The 26,586-nt window shown below is 35.1% G+C and overlaps 1 protein-coding gene and 1 long non-coding RNA gene across 4 annotated transcripts; one reads left to right on the top strand and one right to left on the bottom strand.

Annotated features, from left to right (window-relative positions):
- Nucleotides 1-409: 409 nt before the first annotated feature.
- Nucleotides 410-18,420, bottom strand: LOC124414723. Its single transcript, XR_006930064.1, has 3 exons — nucleotides 18,252-18,420; nucleotides 5,621-5,630; nucleotides 410-421 (listed from the first exon to the last, which is right to left on the bottom strand). It is a non-coding gene; the product is annotated as an uncharacterized LOC124414723 (long non-coding RNA).
- Nucleotides 1,108-25,449, top strand: LOC124414722 (polycomb protein suz12-B). Of its 3 annotated transcripts, XM_046895756.1 has the most exons (11): nucleotides 1,108-1,334; nucleotides 5,218-5,264; nucleotides 13,441-13,624; nucleotides 14,766-14,857; nucleotides 18,169-18,183; nucleotides 18,935-19,127; nucleotides 19,999-20,216; nucleotides 23,141-23,288; nucleotides 23,513-23,796; nucleotides 23,953-24,206; nucleotides 24,740-25,449. In XM_046895756.1, exons 1-11 carry the CDS (start codon nucleotides 1,235-1,237, stop codon nucleotides 25,386-25,388), a joined length of 2,184 nt encoding a protein of 727 aa, XP_046751712.1. In that variant the 5' UTR covers nucleotides 1,108-1,234; the 3' UTR covers nucleotides 25,389-25,449. The 3 variants fall into 3 exon arrangements, with proteins under 3 accessions (XP_046751712.1, XP_046751714.1, XP_046751713.1); XM_046895758.1 differs by lacking the exon at nucleotides 5,218-5,264; XM_046895757.1 differs by lacking the exon at nucleotides 18,169-18,183.
- Nucleotides 25,450-26,586: the final 1,137 nt, after the last annotated feature.

Raw genomic sequence — 26,586 nt, 5'->3', positions numbered from 1 at the left:
CGCTGCCAGCTAATTTAGGAACGCACCCTCAGTCAACGCTTAACGTGCCACCATTCAACCCGAACGACTTTTGTCATTCATAATCATCGATAACTCAAACACTACTCAAAGGTAACTCTTACTCTATTCTACTCTACTCGGGTAACAGTTTCAGAACGCACCCATGACATTAGGTGCGAGCTGAAACTAGCGGGCAGTGCTAAAAACTCCCTAGAACAGAGACAGAGCTACCCGAGAACTCGGCAACGCAATAGAGATAAAATAGTCCTGGCAGCACCAGGAACTATACTCGGAACAGACTCAGCGCGTGCGATATCGGCGATATTCTTAGGCTATATATGTTCCGAAACTAGCTGGCAGCGCTGAAAATCATGGACATATGAATACTGAAAACTCTTTAAGGCGGAGGCAGAGCTACTCACTGCAGTGCAAGAGAGAAAAAAATAGCTGAAAGCACTATAAACTTATCTCGGAACGTAACCTTCTGAAAAAGTGTTCAGGCCAGAGAGAGAGAGGGACGTAATAAGACTAAATACCCGCTCTTTTTACTATTCTTCTGTGGGTGCGTTAGACAAAGAAAGAAACTAGTGTCATGCTGTCTTTTCACGTGTAGCAAACAGCTAGATGCAGCAACAGCAAAATCCTCTCCACCTATAACTTCAGTCAACGTTTGCATAAATACTGTGGCAAGTGCTGTTTGATAGTCCCTTACAGCTTTGCTGTTGGCTCGCTTGTTTTGTGGTGCCATGCAACAATCATGCATGAACTTGCCGCGTAGCGCTGCTGATCAAGATCTTGCATGACCTGACCACTGAAATAGAGTTATACCTATTTCATATGATTGGACCTGACGGCGCATGAAATGCTACTTCGCCTAATTCCTATGTCCATGCCAGGGGCAGCGCGGACAACCAATTCTGTTACCGCAGTTTTCTTCTTTAGTGATCTACATCTTCGAGCAGTGAGACATCTGTCTGTAATGACGGCATATTTCGATGGTTGATAATATCTTGATCACGGTCTATTCACGGTCTTTTGATACTCGGCTCGTCTGTTGTTTCATATTGACGATGCTTCAATGCTTGGGACATTAACGGAAAAACCTGCAGAGCGCGCTGCAGCTGCCTCATAATAAGGTGCTGCAGCAAATTTTCCCGCGGGGCGTATTTTCGTTGTATTTTTACGTGATTCAAGTGAGTATTTGCCGAAAATCCAAGATAAGTGACGGAGAACAATGCCGCCTAAAAAGCGCGAGAAGGAATCCGAGGGTCAAAAAGTACCGAGAATGGACCAAATTCAAGCCGATCATGAACTGTTTCTCCAGGCCTTCGAAAGTAAGTGCGATTTTTCTTGAATTTCTCCAAGTAACTTGAGAAGCGAATTGCAGCTATGATTATTTAAATACGAGATATGTTTTATACGGCAGCATAAAAATGCTGCAGATAAGTCGATACATATATTGTGTGAATCTCAGCAGTTACATTGAACTTTGCTAACATCACAACTTGAACATAACCTCATTTTGCCCCTAAACTTATTCACTTTTAGGCGCGAGTCCAGGTGCACCACGTTAGTGCATCACGGAACTGGACACCTGTCATACTTGTTCTACCATATCGCGTTGATAAAATTTTACTAATTAAAGCCTGTATTTGCTCGGCAAAACGATCGCATTGGAGTTATGTTAGAGCCGTTAAAAATACTATAGTATCGCGAGAAAGGTTAGAATTAATTTGGTCTGCTTATATCGTCATAATGGTTTCAGAAATTCTTGTATCCTGTTTCTATCTGAATACCTGAATTCATTTGATCTGCCAACTATGTTGTCCTTATATGTCACCATCAGAAGTGAAAACCATGACGTGTACTTTTTAGTAACTTTTGTGTGTGGTGTCATCCGAGTAAAGTCACTCTACAGTGTAGATAGGAGCAGTTATTTAACTGCGTAGCACACATTTCTTGTAAAAAAAATTATCTGTGATACGAATGTAGTCTGGAAACTCCGATTTCCCTGTATTTAAACTTGACAATACGAATCTGATATAGTTATTTGCATGTTTGTTGTTTTCTTGATTTTTATAATACAAAAAAATGAACATCAAGCAATTGAAACAGCTTTCATTTATTCAACTATATTAACCTCATTAATAAAATGTTTGATAATCGTTTTAAATACTCTGCCTATCATTTGATGTTTCTTTGCAAATAACCCAATAAAAAACCTGCATTTTGATTTGCCTTACATGCAACTTCTTTGATTTCATTTCAATCAGATTTTTACAATTTTCAATTCGTGTTATAACGAATCTTCCATCGATTCACCACAGATTTGAACGATCATAAAACTAAAATGATGCGTAATTTACATTCTTTCATCATCGATGTTTCTGCATGACAGAATTAAATAAGTATTAGTGTATTGCACATACAGTGATGCGTTACTCTCACACACACAATTTACTTAAAATTTGCAGTCTGTACACAAGGTTGCAGTTAGTAACGTTGAAATTGAGCAACACTACAAAGAAAAAATACTATTTTACAACTTCTCAATAATTTTGAAGGATTTGAGTTTCCAAAGTATTCGTATAATATGGTTTCTTTTATTACGTTTTAATAATTTTTGGACAATCAGGTTCTAATTTCACGATTTTTTCTGAAAATGCATCGTCACACTAAGATTAGGTATGAACTTCAATATCGTATACATCCATTTATTAATAAATTAGTTGTTTTCATGTTTCCTGATTCACTGTAAAGGATGTGAAACATTGCATAAGCAAAAAACAAAACTACACAAGTCATGTTTTCAATTTATCCTGTAACTTGATATTTAATTTCATTAATTCACTTCATTTCATCTATGAACATTATACGCATATCATATTTTCCTAATAATCGAACCAGATCAGGGATGTTTCAGTCGTGTTATCGTAATAAGGCTTGTCCTTACAAGTATCTTGTAACGACAGATCTAATCCTAACATCATTTTCCAGTCCACGTTAAAGGCTGGCCGATATCCAAACTGATTCTGCATTCTTTAAAAACCCCCCAGTTAAACTTATATAGAATCAGAAATTGCTTGGTGTATTTGCTGCTTCCTGTCAGTTGGCGGATGGGCTGTTTTTTGTTTTTGTTTACATACCCTTCGTTCATAGTTCCTAATAGCCAACAAAGTCTCTGAAATCACTTTCCCACTACAAATTCAAATAATATTCACACTCGAGTATGTTAGAGTTGACCAATGTATACTACTTCTGAAATAATTCATTTGGAGAATACACATATTGTTCGAAAAAGATTGTTCAACATTTGGTAATAAATTACTCAGTTTATAAAGGTACACAATATTACAAAACAAATAATGCGTTACTGACTTACTTATCGAGACATTTGATATGAAATTAATGAGAAATTTATCACGATGTGATGATTTTACACGGTTTCAAAACGTGACAACGGCTCAAGCAATTGCAAACGTTTGTGTAAATAATGAACAAAATTTTGTTGATATCGACATGTTGACTAAAAGTTATAAGTTCCACAAAAATTTGACTTTTCACACAATTCAATTTATGTTGAGATCCTTTTTACTTCAATATATAAATGTAACTAAGCTACTTTAAGCATTGTCAAGCCTTCACTTTCAATAATCCGAACTGTTATATTCTCTTATGATTTGAGGTGGAAAAACGAAGAGAAATGTGGTACATAACATAGATTACTTACTTAAAAACAAATATATAATAGTCCATACTACTAGAGTTTCGTTATTTTCAATGTAAACATTGTTTTTAACTCTCCTATGAGTCCATGGTTACTCATTTTTGATTGACGACAAATTTTACGAGTAGAGCATGGATCTTGGTTACAATTGTGTTTTTATTGTTTGGTAATTTAGAACTTACTAGTGCAGATATTAATCTGAAGCTTTCTGATTCGTACCTGTAGAATGCTACTTCTGTCAACAGTGTGTGAAATTTTATTTTTGGTAACTACTTATTCACCAAATGTCAGTAACTTTTCAGTATGTGTATTATTGATTTACTATTACTGTGCCCATTAGACATTCATTATCGTTTTCATGCATCAACATCATACTGATCAGATTCGAAAATATCAGGTACAGCATAAAATATGATAATTTATACATGTACACCGATTGCCCTGGATTATCTTTTTTTCTTATTAATCTTTTTGAAATCCTGATGCAGTTTAACCCTTTCAGTCACAATGGGATGCTCAGCGTCCAACCTCAAAAATTTCCATGTCCTAGGCTTATCAAAGTTTGTTTACAACTTCAAATAATCTTTGTTACTTCGTATGACTATTAAAATATTGAAGTCACAAGTTTCGACCAGAATCATCGAATTTTTATAGTTTTTTTAATTTAAATCCACCATATTAGATCCGTCATCTTGGATTTAGAAATGAATAAATTCTGACTTCAGATTCGTGATCAGCGACGTCGTAAACCTCCGTTAAACAAAATATTGAGTGGAAAAATGTGTGACTGAAAGGGTTAAGAATATTAGGCAGATTAGAAACTGAAAATTAAATTAGAGAACAATAAATTCTTTAAAAAGTTAGAGAACACCGCAAATCACAGTTTAAGATCAGGGAAACCAAATAACAGCATAATATTTCAATTATTGTACTGTCCAGATTGATATTGTGTTATTGTTATATAGTATGCATTTAATTGATATGGATAATCCACAGGCAGTTTTTGATTTGGAGTCAACTAATTGTTGTATTTTAAACAAGATGTACATTATTGCTGCGATGAGTGAATAATGAGATAATATTTTACCATTGGATTCTTCCTACTTGGTTTGAAATGATGATACAACCAAAAGTGGTACTTGTTAGGATTTCTTAACGGCATCATACCCAGGTTTTTGTATTCGTCTGAATATTATAGTAAGAAAAAATAATCTATTTCTGTACATAATTCGTTGACACTATATCATTTTATGTATGAAAATTAAATATTCGTTCACAATTATGCTGTATATCCATACACATTCATACACAGAGTTGCGTATATAATTATGATCTTTGTGATCTGTAACATTGCGGACACTGCCACTACTACTGCTATCATTATTTATGATTATTTATTTGAATTGATTTGTTATTATTTATTAAAATTCATTGATTTATCAATTTATTGTTGTTATTATTATTGTCATCATTATAATTATCATTTTCAGAGCCTACGCAGATATACAGATTTCTACGTACGAGAAATCAAATTTCGGTGAGTAAAGATTTGCTTGCATTGAGACGAACATGAAAACATTAGTAAGGATAATATAGTTTTAACGAGGGTCCCATAGATCCTGAAAAACTGGAAATTGTCAAGGAATTTCGTTTGATATGAAAAAGTCGCAAACATGTTAGAAATTTCGTGAAATATGGTGTTCGCTGATATCACTAAATTTTTCAATTATTACTAGTAATTTAAATTCACTGCTTTCAATTATTATTATCCCTCGTTACGCTCCTGAACAATTTTTTTTTTTTTTTTTAAATCTTATTTTAGTTGCTGTATTCGCCTAATTACCAATATTTACTTATATGTACAACAATGATGATACTAATGACAATGTGAACATGTATAATACTTGAAATCTAAACTTCAAATTTATCAGTACTTACGACCTTCTGTTGTTTATTAAACCTCTTTTTTGGTAGACAACTTTTTTCTTACTATCAACTGGAAATTTGGTACTCGGGAGTTTTTGGGGTCGCTGATTACAAATCTACACTCCAAATTTAGAAATTCAAGATGGTGGACCAAAAATGCAAAAAGTCATTTGACAAGAGCGAACCTTGGTACTCGGGGGTTTTGAGGTCACTGATTACGAATCTGCAGTTGAAATTTAGAAATATAAGATGGCGGATCCAATATGGTCGACAAAAAGTTCAAGTTTGATCGAATCTGGTGGAAATACTCTACCCAGAGGTTTTCGGGGTCGCTGATTGGATTCGCCATACCAAATTTCAAAAATATAATTTCAGATTTGAAATCAGGAACCCCGAAAACCCCTGGGTAGAGTTTTTCGACCAGATTTGATCAAATTCGAACCTTTTGTCGACCATATTGGATCCGCCATCTTAAATTTCTAAATTGCAACTGCAGATTCGTAATCAGTGATCTCAAAACCCCCGAGTACCAAAGTTCACTCTTGTTAAATGACTTTTTGCATTTTTGGTCCGCCATCTTGAATTTCTAAATTTTGAGTACAGATTTGTAATGAGTGACCTCAAAAACCTCCGGGTACGAGTTTTAGTGCTGAAATTCTTAGAAATTTCGTATATAACGCATTTTATGGACAGACCGCCATTTGACGGGCTCACCAGTCAAGAGGTTAACGAATTATTGAATTCTAACGTTTTTTTATAATACAGAGAACGTGTTGCATTACGCCGAAGCAAGAAATCAGGGAAAAAGCGTTATGTCGGTTAGGAAACAAAAAAAAAAAAAAAAAAAATTAAATGGTGTGGCCACCATTCATATTGAAGAGTTTTCGCTTGTGTATTTTACATTGAACAAATTTCAAAATCTTCGCAAAGGCAAATATATTCCTCACATTCGGACTTAATATAAACCTGATTCTAGTTAATAAAGGTCGATGCTGAACAAAAATAAAATACCTACAGTAAATACTGTAGACAAATCTTTTAAATTCTAACCTCCAATATTTAAAGATCAATACAAAAAAATATTTGGTACAAGTTCTACAAGCTCCTGTACTGTGCAAACTTTTTACACATGGCAATAATTAGTTGTTTTTCATAATACGTCAATGGTGAATCTTTTAAGCAAATCTCTATTCCGATCGACAGTAACCGCGATTGAGGTAGTTCCGTCAAAAAAACGTTATTTAAACATAAAAACTAATTTCTTATCACGTTACATACATCGTAAACAGAAAAAAGATAACTGCTACTAACATTTCATTTGTTTCATTGCCTACTACAATCTCAAGTAAACTATTGTCACAGACACAGTAACACGTAGGTCTCACATCGTCGTTATTACTGCTGAAAAATGATTGTATTAGTTAGTACTAGAATTCCGTAAAAAGTGAACGTAGAATGCACATAGTGAGTTCCAATTATAAATTTTCGAGGAGCAAATATGACCTGGTTGGTTATTTGATGATGCGAAATGGTAAACCTCAATTATGACTCAACATTACATTAGTTTATTTGTTTAATCTTTGGAAGCGGGTCACCTTTGGAAAAACTATTCCAACAGGGTTGCAGTTAATACCGTTAACGTAATTAAGTATTGAAAGAAAGTACTTTTTAGAAATTCTATACCTGAAAATTGATATTTTGTAACTTTAGAATCAGTACGTTTTGCTTTATCACATTTACTGAATTTTAGACAACCGGTTAAATTCAGACGAAAGAATTACTGAAGCTCAAACTAAAAATACATCGTTTCAATCAGGGCATGTGACAGTTAGTTTTTATCAACCAAGTCACTTGATTATTATATTTCATTATTATACATAAAATAATAAATCGATCTTACAATTAGTATTTTCCGGTTTTGGTGGCCGTAAACTCCATGGCTGAGAAACTTTCCACCATTGCGGAAATAATAAGGAGTAAAACGAGTTGTTGTAGGACTATTTACACGCAATGTACAGGTCAGGAAAAGAATTACGATCCATAATAAATTCGGAAAGTGGTGGCCATGGACTTTAATTGAGAGCCTGTATACCCTGTACTTTGCATTTGCGGAACGTAAAATTCTGTCAACTCTATACGATTTTTATTTATAAGTTACATCCAGCTAATAAGTTTTCAATGCTGTCTCCAGTAGTAATTGCATTATGGAAGACGAGTTAAGGTGGTAGGCATCCAGTGTGTGTACTCCCTCAGATTTTTTTTGCATCTTAGTGATCTACTTGCAAAGATAACAAAATTTACTCATGCATTATGTTTACCATGCAAAGCAAGTATTTTTTTTTTGGTAGAACACCAATGATCTATATTTACCCCTTAAATATAGTACTTGAACAATAAAAGTGTAAATTCTTAGTAAAAATATTGAAAATCGAAAAAGTTACGATCTTATTTAAAAAAAAACACTATTTTTTTAATTTCGCAAGATTCATGAATTTTTCAGAGTACCAATGGCATTATATTTTTGCTCGAAAAGTATGTATGTAACTACACGCAAAAATACGTGTTTACTCGAAGGTAATTTCTTGAACAATAACAATGTTTTGAGCGTACCATAAGAAAATTTATGTAGGTGTTAATATCACCATTTTCAATCACCGAATTTATCTCGACGAATTTCAAATTCGAAACGTCGTCGTTGGTGAGTGTTAGTAAAAACCCAAATGGTACGCTATTGTCCCTCAGGACGAAAACCCTTCCCCAAAGGACGATACTGAGGAACGCGACCATACGAGATGCAGCTAGTCACCAAATGTTGGATACCGTTAATCTGCACTAGAATTTCTCATCCAAGCCCAAGCCCAAGTCCAGGTACCATCATAAACCTTCCGCGCCGAAGGCGCGCTTCTCGATGCGCGGGGGGTGCACTTGGCCCTAACATTGCTGCTAGAATACTTGCGCAATGCGATACTGCGCAATCGAATAATTCAAATTAATTCAGGTCTCTTCCCTTACCTTGAAACAGATGAATGTGGACATCTGCAGTATCGGATTGCGCAAGTATTCTACGTTTAGCAGCGCCGCCAAGCGGCTGTCATGTATTGGCCAATCTTAAGGTGCTTATAAAGACGTGTTGTAAACCTCGAAAATGCGGGGATGCAAAACTCCTATACCACTCAAGCGATCAGAGTGAAAAGACGCTTCACTTTTTGCCAAAATAAGGCATTTACTGCCCAAGTTTTACTCTGATCGCTTAAGCGGTATAGAAGTTTTGCATCCCCGCGTTTTCAAGGTGTACAACGCGTCTTTATAATCACCTTACACTACGGGCTTGGGTAGGAGTTCGTTCCTCTGGTCTCTAGTTTTCTCGTGGGTGACGAACGGTGCCTAACAAGGTTCCGCAAAACTCATCAGCGGCGACCATCTCTTCCTTGGCACCATGGAACGCGTTGTTTCCGCCCACACCAAGGAGCCAGTCAAAAACGGAAAGTCGAAAAGAGAACACGTCTTAACTTAAATCAAGATTAACATACTTGACCAACGCTACTCAACCTAAATCATACAAAATTATGAAACTGAAGTTAGTAACGTTAACGCAACGAAACATTGGGAGGCAAAATTACTATTTTGCAAGGTTATAGTGACTTTGAAGTATGTAGTTAAGTTTTCAAAATATGAACACGTTTTGTGTTATTATGATTTATTGCATTTCCGACATTCCTGCTATTGTGAAATAACAATTTTTTCGAATCGTAAATCATTACAACGATGTTACTACCTGCGGTCTCATACAATATTGTATTTGAACATTCAACCGCATAATTACAATCAATACTTTGTAAATTCAGGTCTCTTTATACATGTTTACATGTCTTCTTGAAATACAAGAGCAGCAGCTGTGACCGGTATATGGTTATAAATTATTGAATTCCATCACGAAAAAGGTTGCGTCGTATTAATTTAGGATCCAACGTACCAAACGGCATCGATATCGGGATTTACACCCCCCATTGATATCACTAAAACTCACGGTGTCTGACAATACAATTTTGAGATTACAAGGATATGTCTGGATTCTTTTTTTCATAAACTTACTGTCGGTAACAGATACATTTAAACATGCTTCTGTTGCTTTGGTTTGTTTTTAACTTAGGATCCTGTAAATCTCTGCTGTTCTCTAGGTATATATAACCGAATAAAACAAAAACTAATCAGTATATGAAATTACATTATGTACATACATCAGATCAATAATTTTCATCGACTGCTGTTGTTAACTGTAACTTTGTGAAAAGATTTTAAGCCATGTTTTTTTACCGGGTCTCAAAATTTGTACTTTCGTACATTCTTAGAAATTTGCTTGTATTAATTTTTACAGTTTACCTGATAGTTTGAGTTGTATTCATTTAAATAGATTGGTGACAGACAGAGAAAACAATACTATGTGTTTTTGAGATCCAAATTTATATATTTAAGGCGCACAACAACTTCCCGAGCTTTTGATCGTATCGTAAAAGCTGCCCAACATTACCTAAGTTTCGTGGGAAAACGTTCATGAATAAATGTATTCGGTTGAAATCTCAACTGTTTCATATGGTCGACATTTTGATAATTATATAAATATAGAAAAATGGCATACAAAAATTTGAATATCTGAAAATCTGAAATACTCTCGAAGAAATATATTGCAACACTCTAAAAGCTCAATACAATTCAAATAAATTGATTACCTTTCTATTGACCACCGACACAGAAGACGTCTATACAATCTACATATTTTTTTTCATGGCATTATGCTATTCCCCGGTACTTTTGCTAGTTATTGCATCCTACGAACGAGGAAAGTATCCCAGGTCGATCTCTCTGATTTGATTTCTTTTGTAATATATTATAGTAGACTAAAAATTGAGCTATATGTGTTTTTTTTATCTGCCATTAAACGTTTGAAGGGGGTGAAATCACCCCCCAAGTAAGGCATGTCAAGGGTCGATTAGTATTAATCATCAGTTTTATTATTATTATTATTATTATTTTCTATTGAGAAAATTACATTTTTCATTTCTCGTTATGAGAAAACTTTTCCAGTCGAATTGGTATAAAAATATGATGTTTTCGTGGGTGAAACTCCCAAGGCGTCCCTTGACTCGCTTCACTTTGGAGCGTGGTTTCACCCCCGTATAGAGTTTATTGGCAAATAAAAAAAAATATGCGTCGCTTAGTGTTTAGTCTACTATAACATGTTACAAAAAAAAATGAAATCGGAGAGATCGATGTGGGATACCTTCCTTGTAGGTTTGTGTCTCTTCATAAATTACTGCGCATGCTATATCAATAGTGTCAACCTGAGAAACGTTAAACCTTCTTGGTGACTTCGAAGTTCTTCTGTCACGAAGTATCAGCCTTACCATACGTATCTACCTCGATCATGCTTACTTGCATCACTTTTAATCACTATCTAAGTACAAACTCATTCTCGGACTTCTTCATCCTTCTGGAGAACCAGTTGGGTTTCCTTGTCTTCCTGCCGATCTTCGATCTGTCAATTATCAAGCGTGATCGTGAATTCGGATATCACTGTTTCGTCTGGTGATATCGAAAAATCACTACGCAGCGACACCCTTGGCGGATATATTCCTTTTTATGATCAGCTTCGTTCGTCTGAAACAATGAATCTGAATCTTGATCGAATTAAATTTTTTTTTATTCAATTTACTATACAAGTTTGTTAAATTTTAAAAAATTTCGCGTTTTTACTCACCAGTTTTTATGAATTTTCGGATTTGGTAATAAATCCAAGAAAAGTATACAAGAATTTCACTTTGATAAAAACAATTTCAGTCTCCTAGTGTGTAGGAAGTACTTCGTAAATTCAGAAATTTATTATGTATGAAAAGTATGCGTATCGTAATGTTCAATTTCACGTGATGCGTGCTTTTCATTTGGTTCTGAAATATTGTCATTTTCAGTTAAAATCTTGCAGTATTACGTTGCATGTTGGGAAAATTTTTGAACGCATTATACTATTCAGTAGCGTCTTTATTATAAGGGTAATTCTAGTTGGAACACCCGTTTTCGAGATGATTTTTTTGGCACTTAATTTAAAGAAATATTTAAATCCACAGAATTCGTATTTCGCAGTTATATTGATACATGATTGAAGTACCATCGCAAATTTTTTCAAAGTATTTTGTTGTAAATCGCTTATTGTACAGGATTTCAGTAGGTCATGTAAATAAAAACGCTGATAATCGGGTGTAGTGATTACGGCCTTCCTTGGCATCTGAGTGAACGTATTTTAATTTTTTTCTTTGTTTTATTCATTACAAATTAGTCATAGTCCTAATTACAAATAGATTTTTTAGGACTAATTGACAAAATGGCGCTTGACAAAGAGTACTCCGATTTTTAGAAAAAAAATCACCCAAAAATATTTACTGTTTAAAGCAAACTAAGAGATGGAGGTTTGAATGGTAAGCTAACGGGTACTCTACATGGCTGCAAAATTGCAAGTCGATCGGTCACTTAGTTTCTTAGAAAAATTAGCACGCCCGATTTCAGAAATGCTGTTTTGCGAAAACCGCTTTTAAAGTTTCTCGTACAGTTATAGGGTGAATAATGGCTCATTTTCATTATTTACGACTATCCCGCTTGGAGGTCGACATTGTACTGTTTGCTTCTCACAGTATTAATGAATTGCAAATTTTCCGTATTATTTTGCAGTATTGATATGTAAAGTCTTTCGTAAAATAGTTCTACAAGGCGTATCTCGTATACTCGGATTTTGATTTTAGACACCTTGATTATAGAAAAATATTAACAGGTCCCGCAAGTGAAATTCTAGCCCTATAATACATATATGATACAGAACCGTTGATTTTTTTTTTCGTACGCTTTTAAGTAAATAAAAACAACTAAATGGCCGTTTTTCGTACTAGCAAGTTCCTCAATTCTATGTTTTATGACTTTTACTGTCATGAGATGTAGATCTGGAAGTAGCGAAAGTAGCAGGAGTGAGACAAGATAGTGAAAAAATGTTGAAATTTATATGAATATATGACCCTGACTACAAAAAAATTATGATCTATATCTCATGACAGTAGAAGTCATAAAACATGAAATTAAAACGCTTGTTAGTATGCAAAACAGCCTATCAGTGGTATTCATTTAGTGAAAAACGTATCTCCTCTTGCAATACTTGATATCGCAGGATTCGCTGATTTCTTCACATGTCCTGTTGACTATTTCGAACAACTTCATGCATGGGTTTTGCGACATTCTTCTCCGTTAAAAATATCAATTTCGAAAATAGTGAAGATTTTACCAGAATTATTTTTCGACATGCGACATCATTTTTTATCCAAAATCGTGTACAAAAAAAAAAAAAAAAATCACCGGCTTTGTAGCATACATGTATCGTAGGGCCAGAATTTCACTTGCAGGTTCTCTTAAAGGCATGCATTTGGATAAAAGGCGAGGTCTGAAGCCTTATTTTTTGAATAAAGTGCCAAATTAGTGTTAGAGGGTGAAGAATTATAAGTTACGGCTCATTGGTATAGTCACTCAGATATTACTACGAATGGACGATAAACAGCTGCTCACTTTTGAGGCTTCACACTGTTAAAAAAATTGCTCAACGAATAATAATGGTGTACTGTAAGACTTAGTGCTTGGACAGTGTACACTATCCATCGTTGTTGCTAAGCAGACTTACAAAACAGACTTTTATTAGAATTTAATGAATCCTGTTCCGAATCTTCATATCTTTATTGAATGTTATAATTCACTTCCAGCCAATATTTCTATACAGAAATCTGTCTTACATGAGACAACGTATGTCCAGAAGTCACAAGTCTAGACGAGCATTTCGGATCGATACTATTTTGGACAGCTTAACGCTCAAAAACAACCAAGGGCACAATCCTGGGGTGCGAGGATACATGACGCTAACTTTTTTAGGATTTTATGACAAAAAAGGTAAGCAAACTTGCATAATATTATTAACAATTGCTACCCATATATGCGCTAGTTGGGTAGGTTTATGAGGTTGGCCAAGCTCTGAAAGACGCCTTTCACTGTTTGGCAAAGAAGCGACCTCTATTCAAGGATCGGTGATCGTCGTTGATGATCTTGCACAGCAATCTCATGTTTTTCTGTACTGTAATTGGATAAGCATTTTCTTATCCGCTTCCCAGTTTAAAATATGTACCTACTTTGCACCATGAAGATGGGCCTCCACAAAGATGGGAAAAAATTGACCCTACTAGTACAGCCAAAATAAAGTTTCGTATCGCCCAAAATGTGTAGAATAAAACTAAACTAGTGAAATGTAGCCATTTTTTTTTCTTATATAAACAAAATCCGATCGTGAGCTAATGAAATCTCCGTGTGGTTTATGTTAAAGTGATTGCTAAAAAGGGCTTACAAGGAGAGTCTCAGACCTACAGAGTACAGATTCTGCTGAAACTTTTAAGGATGTATCTTTGGCCCAAAATATGGAGCTTTTGATCTATATTTCCATTCATCAGACCTTTCTTCGCTCGATTTACAATTCATTAGGTTGTCGGAAATTCGCAGTTTATACTTTATTATGGTTTTGAAATAATCATATTTTTGTTTAAACTTGAATTTATGAGAAACTGACATCCAAATTTCAAGAAAGGACAATGAAACCTAATATTTCAGGCCAAAATACACAATAGGTTTCGTTCATTTAGACATTTCAGTAGAATCCGTGATCCAGAGGTCTAATACTCTCCTTGTTAATACAAAAACTTTTATTTTTACTTGACCCCTTTTCAGAATCACATCTAACATTTGTAAAAGGCAATATTTGCGCCAAGATATTATTAAAACAATTGAAACAATGTCCGGGACATTGTTTTGGTTGAGTTACGCGGTTATGACCGGAACAATTGAATTCGTGGGTACCACTGAAAAGATGTTTACTTCTAATAATTAGTGTATGTTGAAAAATTTCTTCAATCCTTACTTTAACCTGATATTCTAAACCTTGTTATTAAAAAAATTAATTTATCCAAAGTATTACACGATATCTTGCATAGCATTGTATTTCAAAGTAAACTTACGTTCTATGGTTTTGTATTTTCTTCTACAGTCGAAACTACCCAGGAGCCTGTGAAAGTAGAAACATTATTGTTGAAGATTTGTCATAAAAAACGAAAAGATGTTAGTTTGCCAATAATGCAGGTACGTATTTACTTTTTCTAATAAATTTACGCTTTAAGAAGTTTTATACCTTTTGAAAATGTTTAAGCGCCCCTGGAAGCTACGACAATATTACCCCCAGCATTGCATATCCATCTAAAATGTCTCGAATATACGAAAAAACTGTTGCTTTTATATGTATACGTACAAAAGTCTTGAAAATACTACGTACCGTTTAAATTTTACAATAACAACAATGCGTTGTCAGTTTCGCCTTTTACTAGATCAAAAAACAATGCATACGAGCATGTGAGTTTCAAATACAGTTAGCGAATTTATAATCAATTGACATGAAGTGTTTTTGGTATCAAAAATTGATTAATCTGCTATTGTCATATTTTATTTCACGTGATTACGCGTAAATGATGTGTAAAATATAAGCCCTCAAATCTAGTGATCTGCGATACGGAATTGATGTGTAGGTTCTATGTGTAAAAATCCAAATACTCCTGGACAATTTTATGTATTATTATTATTATTATTATTTATTTGGACCATGTTTTGAATTTATAACCTGAGTATTTTCTTTCCAGTTTATCTATCTTTTTATCACATGATTTTATATGATTTCATTTTGCGTATTATTCTATGCATACACGATTTTTCAAAATATTATTATCAACATTAGAAATTCCTACAAACTTTGTTAATTCTATATACTGGTTCTCGGTTTTTTTTTCCCCGTTTTTTTCCGAAACCGTAAGAAAAGAGGGAGGTATCAAAGTTTTTTTGTAAAAAATACCCGCATCAGCTTAAATTTATTTTGTATTTTTTATCATAAAACTAGCAGATTTTCGGCGACGCAAAGTGATTTTTACTGTTTTTAGAGTAAACTCTGCATTTTACAAGGTATATTTTACTGAAAAACCTGATATGTCCCTCTTATCCTGTAGTTTCGAGTAGAATCTGTTTTTTTATTCTTTCCGTGTAGAGTCCTTACAAATGAAATTTTTCATGCAACCACCGCGTTCGTCAATGTAAAAATAATTTAATTCATTGTTATTGCCTTTATTAATTATTCTACCACAAATAATATCGAGCATTTCTATACATTCTACAGTTATTAGATTATGTCATTGTATGCCAATTTCCTTTGAAGTTTCTATTGCTTCGTTTCCATAGTTTGTGGCGTCCCTTAAAGTTTGTCAGGACTCCAACCCTCTGCAGAAAAAATACCTACCATTTCTACGTGCACTTTCCTTTGATCTTGAAGATCCTCAAAATGTCTTACAAGTTATGGATTTATTGAACACGTTCTTCCAATAACATTAAATTGTGCTTGACGACGTCCTTATTTAAGAATATTTATTTTTCTTTGTTCTTCCAATACGTTATAAGTTTGAATGTCTACGTAACGATATTAGGTAGTTTGGCAATCACGTGCGCTAATTGAAAAATAATCAATTAACATTACATATTTTTTTTCTATAGCATTCATAATCCAATTTTCATTTCATTCATGTGCATGAATTGCAATATTTTGCTGACTTGGTAAATGGACAGGTGCATATTGCTTTAAACTGAATAAAGTACATGTTCGTATGATTTGTTTCTCTATTCATCGTCAGTAAAAAAACAGAGTTAAAAAATAAAACGTGTACATTGATATTAGTAGGAGTACAATGTTCCAATGCTGGTTTATACATATTTACATACTCGTTAGGTTCTAGGAAACAGTAATAAAACTTCTTTCGTGGATCAAATTCAATATATCAAACTGAAAGGAATCTAACCAATAAAATTTTTGGATAACTATACGCATAGTTTATGTACATACACAGAGTACTATTGTTATACATTGTAGGCAACCAGCGAGCTCATATTTTTTGTCCACACATATGTAGATCAAGGTGTCATTTTAGGAGTGCCCTGCCATTCTTGAAAACCAGAGGACAGATATTATCGGACATTATTGTCAAAAGTCACTTGTCTAACAAGCGCTCTAAAGATCTCCTGCTCACAGAAAATTACTGAAAATCGAGTAGAGGATTGCAAAGAATATATACCATCGCTATTGTTTCACGGTATGTTGAATTACACAAAACCTCATCAATTGAATCAAATGGATGACAGTCGATTATTTACGGATACTCGATCACTTGTGCCATTGGTTGCCAGTTCCATTCTGGTTACTGAAATTTCTATCTTACAGATATGCACCAGCATTTGCTGGTACACCCATCGAACATCCAAACTCCCCAGGTACAATGTTTTCTTCCGAGGAAAAACCTGCGATTTTCTATGAATTTTCTTATCATATTTGTGTAGATACCCTAAACGAGAATATTTATAGCAAGTTGTTGGTTTGAAACGAATTCTTGAACAGTATTAGGTGTGTTTTATTAGTTCCACTCAACTGTAGTTAATTTTTAATGTTCTGATCAGTAGACTCGCTAGTCATGAGAAACAACTAAACCAGTTCACACAATTGCTTTAATATGATCCAGAACTTGATCCAGAGATATGCTAGATGAGGTTTTAGTATTCATCTTAATATGATGTATCTTATGGTGGCATATTCGAATACTAATCAATTCCTTAGACAGTGACCGTAGAAAACTGTTTTAAAGTTTCGATGACTGGGAAATATTGAGTGGTCTTTTGTAGAAGCCACTCAGTGAAGCTCAGGTTTGCTGCTGCCCAACGAGAAGATGAAATTCGACTCTCATCTTGGTTGGGCATTAAAGTTAAAGGATACGGATGCTTCCAGGTTATATTTTCATAAGACTGGAACAATGAAGTCTTTCCTAGATTATCCACTCACTTGGAGAAACTTTCTTCATTTGGGTGCCCGCCTGAGGATAGAAATGTAGGGTTTTGATAACGATCTAATGATTCTTGTTCCGAATCACTCGAAAATTTCAAAGATTCGAATTCAAACGGTTACGAAATTCTTGGAATTATTCATGCAGTGTTGGGCACCAATAATTACTTTGTGTAATTTGTAATTGGAAAATTGTTACTTGAAAATTACGAATGTAATTAGTGTCGATACTCCATCTAATTACAAATTACGAACATACTTAGTATCGGTTTTTCTTCTAATTACAAACTACGAATATAATTAGTATCGGATTTTCTGGCGTCATACCAGTATTTCCTCAACCATTCGAGATATTTGAAGTTGCCTTCAATCCAATATACCGTGAAACAATCGTGTTAAGCTTTACTTTATTCACCCCTACACTTGTTAAGATTTTCTAGTATTTCTCCATACCATACGATCTTTAGAACACTTTCTAGACCAATCATTTTGGAAGCACCCATCCGCTTACCTCTGTGTTCTTTTTGAGAATGTCAGTGCATCCGTAAGTTGACACTTAGGCTGCCTATCAATAGGCTAAACAATAGTACATTGTGCACCAAGAGTGAAAACAGGCGCAAACGTCCGTTTTTTCTCGGGGTTCACATGCTATTTTCTTTAACAGCGGAGCGAACGCGAGTTTTTGCGTAGCGAGTGATTCTCGGATCGGTTCAAATCTCCGGATTAGTTTGGCGACTTGAAGAAAGAGCTCACAGAGGTGGAAAAGGGTCCAGGGGCGAAGCCCCCCCTCCCCACTTAACTATAACTTTGATCTCAAAGTTATACGAACGTTTCATTGCAAATTTTAGAGAATACACATTTAAAATAACTCTCTCAATTTTTCATTTTTCACCAAATTTCATTTTCACAGCAACGTTGCGGTGGGTAGTTGGTAATTGGATTCGTCGTCAGCTGTCGCTCCACTGCTATTTAGGGACCGAACGAGATCAGCCAACTACGAGCCACTTTTTGTTGGTACTACTAGCGGTCTGCCAATCAAGTCGTTCGAAACATTTTCAATATTTCGCGTTTTTCCTGCCGAGAATCGCCCGTTTTCGATTGTCTCGAGTGGAGCGAAAATGAGTGTTTTTGCTGCTCTGTTGAAAAAAATATACTTGGTGGTTAACCACCTGCAGAATAATGTCAATTTTGATAACAAATTCACAGTACTAAAATAGTTGTTAAATTCAGTGAAATATGGATTGGAAAATCTGGGAATGTTCTATTTTGAGCAAATTGAATCGTTACGGTTACAGGTTTCCGTTGGTACGAGTGAAGTACCGATCAACCCATCAGAAGATCAGCCCCCTCCAAAAGCACCAACCATTTCAATACCAAACGAATCATTTAGTTTAAGCAACGGCCACATTGTAAAAACATACATGCTGCTTCTACGGGTTTATTGTATGTCAAACAACAGCTGCCTTATTTCCAACTGTGATTTAGATGGTGAGAACATATTTAGTTGTATTATGAAGATGCTAATTAGAAAATTTATCGTGGTTCATAAAATATTTGCTACCACTTTTTTTAATTTCCATGCATATTCAATATAATCTTTACTCTTTCATACTCATTTCATGTTCTGAAAATGATTGATTAATTATTAGAACATATTCACTAAAAATTTCATTAATATTACAATATTGACAAAAACAGGACATTTTTTAAAATCATCACTTCTGGAGAAATTTGAAAGCAAATGACCAGAATGATACGGCAAAGTGTTTCTTTTCCTCATACTCGTTTTTAGACTTCTCGCTTTGCTGTTTTCGAAAATGAGTGTGTTATTTTAATCAATCCGAAAATGAGAAAATGAAGTCTCAGAGAATTTTCACGTTCTAAAATCGAGCTCACCTCCGACCGTTTTCGGGTGAATGTCTGGGTGAATTTTTCGCCTGCTTATTTCAATTCATTTGAAGTTGATTTTGAAAATGCAGATAAATTGTAAACTGTATGTAGACACACAAACACACACATTCAGACGCCTATCTAATAATGGGTGGAGATTATTTTCTCAACCTCTACATATCGCGACCTAGTGAAATCTCAACTATTCATTTTCTGGGTGATTATAATAAATTTCACTTCCTTTCTAAATACAGCAAAGTAAGAAGATTAAAATTAAAAATAACCGAAATAAAATAATAGCGAGTATTTTAATAACCTTGATCTCAGATTCCAATTAAAACTGACATAATACTTGAAACAATTTGTGGCTTTTAACTTTTTGATGTGCCTCTGCGAGTTTTTGTTTCAAGCAATTGAATTTTCCACTAATGTCTTAAACATGTTGTGTAACTGATGTGATTTTTCACAGAACCTGCCCAAAAACGGCGTAAGTCTGTCAACGGTTCGATAAAGAATGGTGGAGAAGAAATCAAACTATATGGCTCTGAGCTCATTGTATACGACAAACACAATCGCTGCCTATTAACGGACGGTGATTATGAATTAGGTTTACAAGAGGTTCAAACAAATGTCCGTGCCAGCCCCAAAAAACACAGTTCCTGGGAATGTATCACTGAGATTAAAGAGGTAATCTTACACATATATCAAAATTGTATTTTTTATCCGAAAATTTGATTCTCTTTGAACTGATAGTAATCACTAGAGGGTCAGGATCTAAAATCAACCACCCTTGAAAGTCGTCATGCATTTGTATGCAAAATCAAGAATTCCACAAGTCCTCACCTACTTTGGTTGGTGTAAACTTAAAAAAATCACTCAATGAAATCTATGGGAGATGGATCTATAATCTCGGTATTTTGATATTCAAAGTTTCTTCAATGCATTTGTTTTGGTTACGGAATTTTCTAAGAAATTACTGTTTGGATTCTGATTACTATCCACACATGGTCTAAAGAGATTAAAAAATTCTATCTCGCTCACACCGCTATGATCTTCAAACTTTTTAGAGAATACAACTAAAATTTATGGTTCACCCGATGGCTCAAATAAGTTGAGATGTATGAAGAATGCGTTTGGAAATCTTGTTTCCGGTACATTTTTTGGCACAAAATAGTCTTCATGTAACAGTATGGTTTACGCATCTTGTTTTGCTTATGTTTCGTATGTAAAGTAATCGTTTTAGCGACAGTACGAAAAGGAGTATCGGCGTACGTAAAAGTGCACCTACATCTTAGCACTTAAAAGTAGACTTTTTTGTACTTTGCTGTAAAAAAAACCCTCGTAAACCATACTTTTGTTATATAAAGTATCGTGTGCACCATGAGGTCAAATTCTTCTTATTCGTCTTGGTAAACATTCTATTATTATCACCTGACGCACACTGTGTTATTTTCAATACTAAGTTTTCAACTTAGGGCGCAAGACAATTCACAAAGCAATCAACCAACGAGTTGCAAAGTATGATACTTTCTGTTAGTTGTTTTTTTCGAATATAGCTCTCTGCTACGCTGTAAGCAGCCAACTAATGTGCCACTGGAATTGTGTTCAAGCTTTACGCTAGAACAAAGTGTAAAAATCATGAACTGACATATTTTTTTCCTTAAGGATTCCCTTTTACGATATCTCAGCAAAAAAAAATCCAATATCATTGATAAATTGTAACGGTCCTTCCCGTCCAGTCGGTATGGTCGCGGTCGGTTGGCTTGGGACTCCCCGTAGACCCGGTTGCGCTCCTACGGATAATATGTACAATTTTCAGGTAGTAATGATAAGTGTTATACAAACGGAATCAGCCTATGTGGCGAGAGGGCGGTATGGTTTTAAATAATGTAATATAATATAAAACAATCTAAACAGAATCGGTTTATGTGATATGTTAATGAGCAACAAAAGCTTTCCTTATGAGGCTAAGATTGCAAGCGGCAATTTGAGATTCTTAGAGATTTTACCTGGATCTTTCCTCGCTCGGTTATACTCGTCTATCCCCATCGCCTTTCGATGCCAATCTTATCAGTTGTACAGCTGGTAAAAGCGAGGTACTCCGTACCGTCCGAAAATTTGATATTCAAGTTGTGTTGTCGTTGGCCAAGTGCATCTTTTCCTCGACTCTCTGTGGCCACACATTCCGGACCAAATTAATGTCCACAACGACCACGACGTTCCATTTAGTCGTGGGTCTGCTGATGTTCCTCAGTCCAGGCTGTAGTTTACGATGTACTATTGCTGTCTCCTTGGATTCGGCTCCTGAAGAGCTGAGTCAAGCTTGCCATTTCCTTTACTGAGTTTAGTTCCATTACCTGAGTACCAGACCATCTGTGATCCACGTTGTGTTACCATATGACTGATAACCATAACATAGAATTGGTCGTTGGTGAGGCGGCCAGTTTTAAATATTACCCCCCTAGTAGTGAGGCATGTAAACCAGACATCTCATCATTTCTAATCCATGTTTTCCTATGCCTACTGTAGTAACTGAAGCAATTCATTCCATAATACGTCTTGAATCGTTGGGGATCAGTCAATCTTTTGGTCAATTAGCCATTCTTGGAAGTCAAGAAGCCATTTCTTAGTTCAGGCATTCTTGGCAGCGACTCATTACCAATGGCAGTGTGGTTCTCAAGTTCGTCACTGAATATCTTTTATCACGCTTGGTTAAACCGCTATTTTTCAGCAATGGCACTAAACCTCTTGTTTACGTGCCACCCTACTTCTGTCGTCACAAATTGCAACGCTTCTTTCCTTCCCTCGACCGTCAGTATTTTGTTGTCATCAATCGAGAATATCAGTAGTGTAATCCTGCTTTGTGGTGGTCTAATATTGCATACATGTATATGGTATTGCTAATGGGTATATCATACTTTGCCAAAGATTGTACGTCATATTATGATTGAGACATATTGGTCCTACGTGCACTAACGGGTCGAAATGTAGTGTGATTTGCGTTAGCATTGTTCATTCTATGACTCGAGCATTTCAATTAATTATTTTTATGGATCTGAAGTTTCATGTTTGTTTCAAGATCAGTTTAAGACCAATTGATACCTAACGTTTTTAGCTTTGATTAATCCAGAATCGGAGTAGATGAATAGGTGAGGTGACTCTTCTCGAATTACTTGCAGTAATCCACGTCATTTAAGGCCTACTTTTAGCAGGCTTATCAAAGTTTCTCTCTTATCTATACTCCATCTTCGAAACTAGGTGAACCAGTTGATCAATCATCTATGTAGAAATCTATTTTGTGAATTTCGGGTCCTGTAGGAAATGACCGCACTTCATCTTGAAATAATTGATGCAACGTTCTTACTGCTGAGAACGATGTTGTAGCTGTTCCATACGTGACTCGTACGATTAATACAGTGGTCACGATACGACTCATCCATGCTGAAAGACTTTGAATTAAGTCTGAGTAGTTCGGCGGACGAAAACTTTATCGAAAATAATGATGTCAGACTCGAATCGTGGCTGTTCTCTCGTTGCATGCAGTAAAGGAAAATTGAATATTATTTATTTTACATTAGTCGCAATTACTAACGAAACTTACTTTACCGCAGTGTGGTCCGTTTGAAGTATTCAGTCGCGGGCCGACGTTAAAGTTTAGACTCAGTTGGACGACGGAGCCAAGTAATGGTTTAGTGGATAGGCCACCACCCATCCACCCTCTTCCTAATGGAGACAATAAAGAAAATAGGCCAGGCAACGGTGAGTTATACCAATTAATAATTCAAGCAGTCCACAAAAAAAGAAAGTATACGTCAGAATAGTATATTTTCATTATGTAATAATGCGGAAATAAAGCGATATCTGAACGAGTGTGGCAATTATATGAATCATATATCACCTATCCGCATGTATCAGACACGATTTTTTTCGCAACACGTGTACGGAAAGTTTATTTGCTTTAAATATTATTTGCTTAATTACAGGTGCATTGGAGCGTTTTCCAGCAAATCACAGTAACAATAATAACTCAACACTGCCTAATTCTAGTCCATTAACACCTACAAAATTGTCTTTATCTATTGAAAAAATGGATATGTCATCTACTCAGCAAATAGTATACCAATTTTTATACAATAATAATAGTCGACAACAAACGGAGGCTTGCGAGGACCTTCACTGCCCTTGGTGTTCGTTAGACTGTGGGAAACTATATTCGCTCCTAAAACATCTTAAATTGTGTCACTCACGGTTTACATTTACATACGTGGTAAGTTCTCATCTTCCAATTTTGCCATTCTACTCAAAATCATATCATACGATTAACCAAAATTTCTTTCTTCAATTTATCCCTGCGATATTTACATGTTGTCCATCGAAATATACAGAAAACAGTCAACAATGTGTCGTCTATGATTTGTTTCAGCCAATCTCACAAGGAGCAAGAATAGATGTGGCAATAAATGAGTGCTATGATGGTTCATATTCGGGTAGTCCGCATGAATTGATTTCTCAACCCTCCGGAGTTGCATTTGCTCGAACTGGCCCGACAAGACGTACAAGTGTTACCAATATTTTAGTCTGCCGACCAAAAAGGACCAAGCCTAGTTTATCAGAATTTTTGGAATTAGATGAAAATGATTTTGAAAGTCAACGCCCGTACATCACAGGCCATAACAGGTGACTTTTCTGGAATAATACTTATTTTTTTTAGTGTAGACAAAAAATATTCTATTGTTAGTGCTTTCATGTTTCGTTGTGATATAGGACATCCAAAACTTGTAACCGATTTTCGTCTAGTATGGAATGTTTAGTCCTATTATCACCCTAGTCAGTGTTCCAAATAATCCTAGTGTCTCATCCCAGCATCGTGAGATACACCATAGTCGATCTGTAATCATACTCGCATCGCTGTGACCAGCCCGCTAAACGAAGCGTTGTGTGCACTTTTTACACAAATTCAACTGAATAATGATCCCATGACATGTATAATAGGATCGTTCATCAGAGTGGTTTTTCATTTTCAATCTATTCGTCCCTCAGATTGGTTCAAATAAAAAAAAAAAAAAGAAAATGTCTGTAAAATTTGAGCCTCCTGGGTCAACTGGGAGGGGTGCCTGTAAGCACGAACTTTTTCCCATTTCAAATTTTAGCTCTATTTGTTGTACTGAATTATGAATGAAATAAACTTGAGTAATCTTGTTTCTTCCTAGGCTATATCATCATACAGTGACATGTCTTCCCATTTATCCTAAAGAAATGGATGTAGATTCAGAAGGTGAAAATGATCCAAAATGGTTGCAGACAAAGACAATGATGATGATAGACGACTTCACAGATGTTAATGAAGGTGAAAAGGAGTTGATGAAGATGTGGAATTTGCATGTAATGAAATATGGCTATGTCGGAGACTGTCAAATACCTTTGGCATGCCAAATGTTTTTAGAGACCAAGGGTAAAGAGTTGTTAATGAAGAATTTATATCGGAATTTTGTACTGCACATGTGCAGCTTGTTCGATTTTGGTCTAGTCAGTCCAGTGATTTTGTACCAAACTATTCAAAAATTGCAAGAAATAATGAAAGAAGGTGGTGAAAACAGTGACGTGAAAAAGATTTTACAAAAATCTCACGAAGCTCAAGTTGAACGTTGGGTAACCACTGGTGTGTATGTGTCAAGCTTAGAAGCCACCAAACCAAGCGGATCAAGTGCAAAGACTAACTTCAATAACGAAGTTTCCAATTTAAATGCCCGAAGAAAGACAACACTGCCTCTTGGGTCACCCCCAAACCCACAAACTAGCAAAATAACTGTTACCGTACATAATAATGCCAGTAAGCACGCTAGTACAGATATATATTAATTATATATGGTATATATACAGTACTGTTTGAAGCAAATACACTGTTCATCTTCACTCGCCACAAAAATCCAGCAAACTGTTACATACAATATAAGCACGAACTTATTTCAGAATGATCTATTAAAATCCAATGCTCAACTTCTTCAACTGGTAGGGTCAAATGCAAAAGGTGTACATTTCGTTAAAAACTTTGAAGTTAACATGCTTTATTTTCCGCCGTTATGTCATACCTCAGAAGATGGTGTAAAAAGAAAATTATCGTTTCTGAATTATAATTTGTTGTTTAGCTTTTTGAAATTTCAAAATATTTTTAGTAAAAATTCAACCCAAAGACTGCCAAATTTCATTTTATGTCACAGGTAGACCTCTCGAGGTAGATTTTAACCGATTCAAGGCCAACGATGTTGTCTGCTACTACCTATTTAACCTACACAACAGACGACACATGTGGCCTTGGATCAGTCAGAATCCACATGGGAAGGTATATCTAGAAATTGGAAGAGTACGATTCTTATATTAATCACTATGTCATGAAGGCGTATTTCGCAAGTATACCCTCCCAGCAGAAATTAGCATATGGAAATATTGTGAACTTATCCGAATAATTGTACTCTACTCTGCATTCACACAAAAAATCCAATATTATTTGTTAGAATACATATCTTTATATTTCTGTTAGGTCTAAGCATTCACGATCAATGTCGGTCTCTCAAAAACCGAAAAGGCGAAAAATGTTAGAAAATTGAAGGCAATTTTGTTTCCTTCTTTTTTTACATTTTGTTATTCTTTTTTTTTTTAACTACGCATTGTACTTGTTAATGGTAAAATATTTTTTTTAGTATCTAATTTATAATGGTACTGTGAATGGCTCTTATCATGGCCTATGAATCATGATTCTTTATTTATAAAAGTATAATTGAATTACGATCTCATCTCTACGCCTTTGTTTGACCTACTGTTTGTGTGATCGATTTAAGACAGAATTAATAAAAAGAGATATCTAGTACATATTTTCAACGTGCTCATTAAGAACTATATATGGAAGTTTAGCCCACATTTCACAGGTACATATTCTAATGGTACAACTTAACAATGAACAGTCGCCATTTTAGTATATTGTGGTTAATATGATATCCCAAAATTAATTTTGGCTTGTGACATTTTGCATAATACCTATATCCGAAAAGCAAATTATTTG

The sequence above is a fragment of the Diprion similis genome, chromosome 14, assembly GCF_021155765.1.
Source record: "Diprion similis isolate iyDipSimi1 chromosome 14, iyDipSimi1.1, whole genome shotgun sequence".
NCBI classification, from domain to species: Eukaryota; Metazoa; Arthropoda; class Insecta; order Hymenoptera; family Diprionidae; genus Diprion; species Diprion similis.
Note: the sequence above shows the minus strand (reverse complement) of the source record. Positions and strands in the feature narration are given on the sequence as shown.